Source organism: Meleagris gallopavo, chromosome 22, assembly GCF_905368555.1.
Source record: "Meleagris gallopavo chromosome 22, MGAL_WU_HG_1.1, whole genome shotgun sequence".
In the NCBI taxonomy this organism is placed as follows: domain Eukaryota; kingdom Metazoa; phylum Chordata; class Aves; order Galliformes; family Phasianidae; genus Meleagris; species Meleagris gallopavo.
Window position 1 is genome coordinate 1,099,334 of NC_139425.1, and position 7,896 is coordinate 1,107,229.

General features: G+C 49.4%; 1 protein-coding gene across 7 annotated transcripts in view; it reads left to right on the forward strand.

Annotated features, from left to right (window-relative positions):
• The window catches only part of LOC100540249 (fer-1-like protein 4), a 34,850-nt gene extending 27,218 nt beyond the window's left edge, over positions 1-7,632 (forward strand). For all 7 annotated transcript variants that reach the window (XM_085241607.1, XM_085241608.1, XM_085241609.1 and 4 more), the window contains 7 exons: positions 1,979-2,157; positions 2,777-2,862; positions 3,612-3,710; positions 3,969-4,210; positions 6,275-6,549; positions 6,788-6,888; positions 7,080-7,632. In XM_085241607.1, the coding sequence (XP_085097733.1) occupies positions 1,979-2,157; positions 2,777-2,862; positions 3,612-3,710; positions 3,969-4,210; positions 6,275-6,549; positions 6,788-6,888; positions 7,080-7,260 (1,163 nt within the window). In that variant the 3' untranslated portion in view covers positions 7,261-7,632. The remainder of the gene's footprint in view (positions 1-1,978; positions 2,158-2,776; positions 2,863-3,611; positions 3,711-3,968; positions 4,211-6,274; positions 6,550-6,787; positions 6,889-7,079) is intronic.
• The last annotated feature ends 264 nt before the right edge of the window (positions 7,633-7,896 follow it).

Below are 7,896 nucleotides of genomic sequence, written 5' to 3' on the forward strand. Positions count from 1 at the left end.
CAGCCTGGCTTTGGTGGGTGATGTTTTTGGGATGGGGGAGACGTGATTGAGTTCATTAGGACCCATAGCAGCTTCCCAGGCAGAAGCTGGAATGTTTTGCAAGGTGACCCTCTCACAGCAGTGTCCTGCATGGGTGCTTGGTGCTTGTTCAGCCAGAGCAGCTGTAGCTTAATTGCAGTGGCTGATGCTGTCATGGAGCTTTATCTCCATCTGCTTGTGACCACCATCGCCCAGAGACTGGAATCCTATTATTGTTTTCAGGGGGCCTTTTTCACTCTTCTTTCCTGCATTTAGCTGCTTTGTCCTTCAGGGATTTTTTGGGTAAATCCCCATTTCTCCTCACTATTGTTAGTTTCTTCCCTATGGGCAGCTTTCATATCTCCTTTGCTATCTTTCTTTCCTTGTTACTGAAACCATAGGCCCTGGTGCTATTGCCAGTGGGGGAAAACCGTCCCCACCATAGGTCTTCAGTTTTCTGCACTAATGCAGAAAATCCAGCCTGGAGACAGGAATGGAGCAGATCTGGCCAGCTTGTGGATGGCTGGATCTTACGAGGCAATGCCACATTTCCTGCAGAAATGATGCTCTCTGTGCCCATGCTGCGGTGGCACCTACATGTCTGGCCAGTTTTTCCTTATGTTAGTTTAGTGTTGCTCAGCATTTCCCTGGCCTATAAGGATAGCTTATGCTGTGTCACGAAGGGGAAATAAATCCCACTCAGAAGAGAGCAAGGAACTTCCAGAAGCCCTTTTCCCCTCTGTTCAGGTCACTGAATGGCTGGGAAGGGAGGAGTAGTGTTGTGTTTGTGCCCCTCGGAGTCAGCACTGCCATGCTAGCTGAGGACCTTGTGGGTCAGAAGGACGTGATGTGGACATGCTCTTCTTGGAAAAATGACTCTACCTCCCTTTCCTCTGTCTTTTCCTCTCCCAAGTGCTTTTCATCCCTGTTGCAAATACCTAGATCAGTTTTTCTTCCAGAGTCAGTTTGAACAAGTATTTCAGATTCTGGCTCCAGAGGTTTTGTTCATTTACACAGACCCTTATCCTCCTTATTGCATTTTCCCTTAGCTCCATTTGCAGATCTCGCTTTCCCTATGGGCCATCTGTAGTTGTGATTGTTTTTCTGCTGCTCTTATCTCTTCCTGAAACCACAGAACATGCATCAGCCTCACCACCACCTTGCAGTTTAATTCTGAGCTGGTCTTGCCTCTGTTTTGAGTCATTTTGGCACATTCCCATTCTGTCTGTGTGCTTTGTTCACTGGAATATTTGTATTGGGTTGTACCTGAACTACATCTTTTGCTTTGTCTGAAGCTAAGCCAAGAAGTGTTCATGTTGTTAGGGCTCCCACTTCTTCCACCAGCATTTAAAAATGCTGTCATTGATTTTTGCTCCAATTAAAAAAAGAAAACAAAACAGCTCAGGACAGCATTTGCTCTGGTGCAAATGTGGCTGCAACTCAGATTGGAGCCCTGTGAACACCTGCCATGTCTGGGACTGCTTGGGATGGTTTTCATCTCAGGGTGATCTCCTAAGAGCAGATGCTCTCTGTAAACCCAACCATGGGTGGATTAGTGCATCCTTGCCCACTGGTTCCTGTTTTTCTCAACATTAGCAGGTTTTACTTTGGTCTTGAACTGTTATTTGGCTTCATTCTATGCCAAGTGAGTCAATTAGCAGCATAGATTGTTAATTAATGGAGGGCATGGCCATGCGTCACTACCAAGTGCCATATGGTTCTTTCCTTGAGCATTCCCGGGGCAGTATTTCCTATTTGTTGGTCTGATGGCGTCACCACAGACACGAGACCTTAAACTGCCTCAGAGGGTCATATCGTGTGGATCCTTTTCCCTAGGCCACTGTAAATGCTTTTTTGCCCTTTTCCTCTTATTTCTCTTGGCTTGCTCATCTTCTGCTTACCATTTTCCTTCTCACTGTGGCATACTGAGCCCTTTTCCCATGGCTGTGCCCTGCTGCAGAGGCCTCTGTGAGGGCCCAGAGAGGAGCAGCTGATGAGAACTGGTCAGTGGATGATGAGCACAAGGCTTTGTACGTCCTGCAGCACTGGGAAGAGATGCCAGGACACGGGTACAAGCTGGTACCAGAGCATGTGGAGATCCGATCCCTTTACAACCCTGAGAGCCCTGGGCTTGTACAGGTGAGATATGTTTCCTTATCCAAAGCAGACATTGCTCCAGGTGATGACCTTTAGGGCGGCTGGTAACCAACACCCTGGCTGATCCCTCATTGTCCCTCTGTCTCCACATCATGGCACGCATCCCAAGCTCTACACCTTCCTGGATGAGCAGCTGTTTCTGTCAGCAGTCAGCAGAAGCTTGATGGCAGTGGGGCAGCGCTGCCAAGAGCAAATTCTTCCTTTTGCTGATGGCCATGCATTGAGCCTGTCTGATGGCTCATCCACTACAGAGCACCCAGAGCTGGAGAGCCAAGATACTCTGCTCAGTGCACTGCAGCTAGGCTGGGCACGGGATCTCCAGGCTGCAAAAGGCCGTGTGTGAAATAGACTCAGCTCGTCTGGAATTATTTTTCTTGGCAGCAGGGTGGGGAGGAAAAGAAGCAATTTTGATAGTCTTGTTTTTTTTCTATCCAACTCTGTCTAAAATCCACACAAAACTCTGAAGCACTGGGAATAGCGAGGGAGGGTGACAAGCGGTGACTTTCTGGTATAGTTTTCCTTGCAGGGCCAAGCCCTTGCTCCTTGAAGAGCTGGAGGGTGGCCAACCTTCTGAAACCTCTCTGCTGTCATCTCTCATCAGGGCTCCCTGCACATGTGGATCGACATGTTTCCCAATGACGTTCCCGCACCACCACCAGTCAATATCAAACCCCGACTGCCTATCAGGTAGCACCCCTGGGAGCAGGGATGGTGTCTTGGGAGCACTGGCTTCAGGCACGAGGGTTTCAGTTGGGCCAGTGTTGGTGAAAGGCAAGGTTAAGCTCCTTGAATGGAGAAGGTAGAAATCCTAGGTCTGAGCTACTCACCCAGCTCTTTTCTAGCTGGTGAATGGGTATCCACTGGGTACCCAGGGAAGGGAAACTGAAGGAGCTGATTTGCTGCTGTCAGAGAGTATTGAGATGAAGGGCCCAGATTCTCCTCAGAGGTGCAACTTGCAGCAAGGAAAACTCCAGCTGGATATCGTTCATAATGAGAGTGAAGATATCTTGGGATGGGGACTCAGGGAACTGGAGAGCTGTGAGGATATTCACTTGGAGATGCTCAAAACTCATGTGGTCCAGGCCCTAATCAATCTGCTCTACTACAAAGTTAGAGCAGGAGGTTAATGTGGAGACTGTGGAGGTCTCTTCCTGCCTAAGCCTTTCTGAGCTCCTGTGTCTAAGTGGTGCTGGGTACGTTTGCACTACAGCAGGGATTATCTTTGCACAAACTTCTTGTTTTCACTGTGAGTGTTTGTCTGGCAGCACTGTAAGCCACCAGCAAGGGCTCCATGCAAGATAATGTGACTACTGGGTTGGACTGGGTCAGAGGGACCCTGGCAGGGTACCACAGGGCAGGGGGTTTAGACTTGTTTTGCCCTCCAAGATGCCAAGCATGAAAGCAGAGTCTCACCCACCCCTGTGTCCTTCCCACAGCTACGAGCTGCGTGTGATTATCTGGAATACAGACGATGTGATCCTTGATGATGTCAACCCAGTAACTGGAGAGCCTTCTAGTGACATCTACGTGAAGAGGTCTGATGGGAGCCAGCAGGGGGCCAAGTCCTGGCTGTCTGGCTCCCAGCCCTGCCCCATGCCTTCCACTGTCTCGTCTGAACCTCTGCTCCTCCCTCCCCCACCCTGACTGCTGTACCCCACACATAGAGGTCACTTGATCCAATTTGACTCTTTGACCCCTTCCTGCTACCCTACAGGGTTCAGATCTTCCATCTTTCTGCTTTGTATTTGGGGCAGGGTGGCAAGGGGTATGAGATAACTGAGCTTCTCCTGCAGCTGGATAAAGGGGCTCGACCACGACAAGCAGGAGACAGATGTTCACTTTAACTCCTTGACTGGGGAGGGCAATTTCAACTGGAGGTTCATCTTCCGCTTCAACTATCTCCCAACTGAGAAGGAGATCACCTACAAGAAGAAGGATTCTGTCTTCTCCGTGGAGGAATCAGAATTTCGGGAGCCAGCTGTTCTGGTCCTCCAAGTCTGGGATTATGACAGGATTTCAGCTAATGACTTTCTAGGTACAGCATATTCTGCTGGGAGTGGGGTGGCCTGACCCTCACCTTGCTGAAGTACTCCAGCATTTCCCTTGGGGTCCTGCTCTCCAAACAAGAACACCAGTAGCACCAGATCAAACTCTTCAGCTCAGCAATCACCTGGGCTGGCTTTTGACAAGTGTGAGTGATAGTCAGAGCCCTGTGGTTCATGCCTGCCCGGCAGAGACACACTGAGCTGGTGTGCCCAACAAATGTTTTGTACCCCCATGAGACGTTTGCAGCAGTGATTGTTTCAGTAGTGCTATTTGGGCACTGATGAAAGTGTTAGACAGCAATCTCAGTGCTTCCCAGAAAGCACAGTCTCAGGAACTTTCAGGTAGGAAGGGGTCTCTTCAGCTTTTTCTGCAGCCTCCTATTCCTAACAGGTCTAGTTGCAATCCAGGTTGCTCAGAATTGGGAATTTAGAGTATCTCCAAGGATGGAGATTCCAGCATCCCTCTGGGACCCTTTTCTAGGCTGCACCATTCTTATCATTCTCAAATTGTTCTGCTTGTGTCTAGTTAGTGTTTGTCTTGCTGCAGCTTGTGTCCATTGCCTGACATGCTTTACTGAGTTGACAACTTTTGCATGTTGGAAATCCAAAACTGGACATGGTAGACACGGCAGACACACTTTCACCACAGCTGAGCAGAGGGGAATTTTCACAGAATTAGAGAATCACAGGGGTTGAAAGGGACCTCAAGGGATCATTGAGTCCAACCCCCCTACTAAAGCAGGTACCCTACAATAGGTGACACAGGTAGGTGTCCAGACAGATCTTGAATATCTCCCTGGAAAGAGACTTCGCAGCCTCTCTGGGCAACCTGTTCCAGTGCTCCATCACCCTTACCACAAAGAAGTTCTTCTGCATGTTTGTTTGGAACTTCGTGTGTTTGAGTTTTAGGCCATTACTCCTTGTCCTCTTGCTGTACACCACTGAGAAGAGCCTGGCCTCATCCATTTGCCTTCCACTTCTGTTTAGATATTTAAAAACATTGATCAGATCCCCCCTCAGTGTTCTTTGCCCCAGACTGAACAGACCCAGGTTACTCAGCCTTTTCTCCTACAGGAGATGCTCCAGGCCCTTTATCATCCTTGTGGTCCTCCACCAGACTCCTTCTAGAAGATCCCTGTCTTGTTTTTACTGGGGAGCCCAGAACTGGACACAGTATTCTAAATGTGGCTTCACCAGGGCAGAGCAGAGGGGGAGGATCACCTCCCTCAGCCTTCTGGCCGCACTCTTTTTAATACACCATTTAATATACCAGTGGCCTTCTTGGGCACAAGGGCGCACTGCTGGCTCATGGCCAACCTGTTGGTTACCAGGACCCCCAGGTCCTTCTCTACAGAGCTCCTCTCCAGCAGGTCATGCCCCAACTTCTAATGATGCATGCAGTTATTCCTTCCCAGGTGCAAGGCTCTATGCTAGCACTTGTTAAACCTCATCAGGTTCCTCCCTGCCCAATTCTGCAGTCTATTCGGTCTTACTGAATGACAGCACAGCCTTGGTTGATGACCATGCTTTGGCCAATAAAGCCCAGTGTGTGATAAGACTGATCTGCTGCAACGGCCCAGTGCCTAAGTGGGACAGGAGCCCCTTCCAAAGAGGATAGGGATGGAAGATGAAGCAGGGGGGTGAGCTGAGGCTGTTTCAGATGTAAGTCAAAGGTGAAACTCTCAATAAGTTTTGCAGATTTTATAATTCCTTATTCATGTTTTCAAGAACAAGGAGAGGAAAAAGAGCTTGTGCATGTGAGGAGAACAGGGGGGGCATGGCACTGTTTTCACAATAACACCCTGTACCACATGCAAACCAGATTGGCCACATCAGACAGTAAGGAGACATGAACTGCATCTTCTGCCTCTCTAACTCTTGGGCTGTCTTTTCTTGGGCTGAGTTTCAGGTTCCCCACCTGTAAATGTACATTACTCTGTTAGATCATTGCAGCAGCTGGAAGGGGCTGGTGCTGGTGGGAGCATGGCTGGAGCACCAGCAGGAGCGTGGGGTTCACCCTGGGGTTTTATCATGGGCTATCCCTGTGCCTGCAGGCTCCATTGAGCTGAAGCTGCACGACATGGTGCGGGCAGCCAAGAGCTCAGAGCATTGCACCATCAAGATGGCAAAGGAGAACGCTGCGCCTCGCTTCTCCATCTTCCGCAACAAGCGCATGAGGGGCTGGTGGCCCTTCATCAAACTCAAAGATCAAGAAGATGAGGAGAGGGAGGCCAAGGAGAAGAAGAAGAAAAAGAAGAAGTGGAGCAGCTCCGTTAAACCAGAAGACATTGAGTTCACAGACCCTAGTGGGAACAAGTACTTCCTGACGGTAAGGCAGGGCGCTGGTGGGAGTGAGTGGAGAGTTGATGATGTGCCTTTGCTGGGACGTGGCAACCTGTCCTGCATACACATAACCTGCAGAGGCAGTAATGATCCATCTGCACACAACTTTGTGCAGGGTCCAAGTGGAATTGGGAGAAAAATACCCAGTCCTGACAAGTACGTGGCTAGCACCTGCTCTGTGAAGCAGCACTTCCAGCTGTGACTCTGTTATGTTCCCCCTCCAGGGTAAAGTAGAGGCAGAGTTCCAGCTGCTGACTATGGAGGAGGCTGAGAAGAATCCTGTTGGTTTGGGCCGAAAAGAGCCCGAACCCCTGGAAAAGCCCAAGTGAGTATCTGTATTCATCACCTTACAGCAAATGTCTGGTAGCTCTTTTTTTGGTGGCTGTTTATGTGGGAAGAGGGAGAATCCACTTCTCTGGGAGGTCAGAGCGACTGGGGAGCAAGGTGGGGGTGTCTGCAGGACAGCTGCTGCCAGAGCAGGACAGGGCAGTTTCATTTCATTTCTTCACGTTCCAGCCGGCCAAAAACTTCTTTCAACTGGTTTATGAACCCCATGAAAACCTTTGTGTTCTTTATCTGGAAGCGGTACAAGAAGTACATCATTGTGCTGTTTGTGGTTGCTCTTCTGACGGTCTTCCTGGTTCTGCTGATCTACACTATGCCTGGATACATTAGTGAGAAGATCATCAATGGATAAATGCTCTCTAGAGCAGGACTACACAAAAACAGGGGTGATTATTGCAGTAACTGAGGTCAGACCAGGAAGTTTAAGGAAACCTTGCAAATGCACAGGCAATCTGGAGAGTGAGAGGCCAGGCTCTCTTTGGGGAGTCATGTCTCTTGCTAAGTACCCATGGGATGCTAAGGAATCAAGTAACCAACCTACTAAATTGGAACATGCTGCCCAGGAAAGTGGTGGAGTCACTGTCCATTCAGGTTTTCAAGAAGAATTTAGATGTGGCTCTGAGGAATGTGGTTTAATGGTGGGGATTGGACTAGATGATCGTTGTGGTCTTTTCCAGCCTTAATGATTCTATGATTCTAAATAAAGCAAACTCCTTCAAAGACAGTTACAGCTACGGGAAAAAGTAGTTCTTTGTTACCTGGGGTGGGATGGGGGGGAAGGATCACAACTGCAGACATGGCAGCAGGAGCCAGCTCTTGCCATTGACAGGCATTCTGGAAGGGATGGGAACATATAGGGCTGTCTGTGTCCTATCTGGACACTACCTGGCACTTCCCAGGTCTTCTCCTGCCTGAAGAATTCAGAGCACGTTGTGTGGGAGAGGGCAGGTCTGGTGCTGGGACCCAGTGGGGGTGGGACCAGGATGAT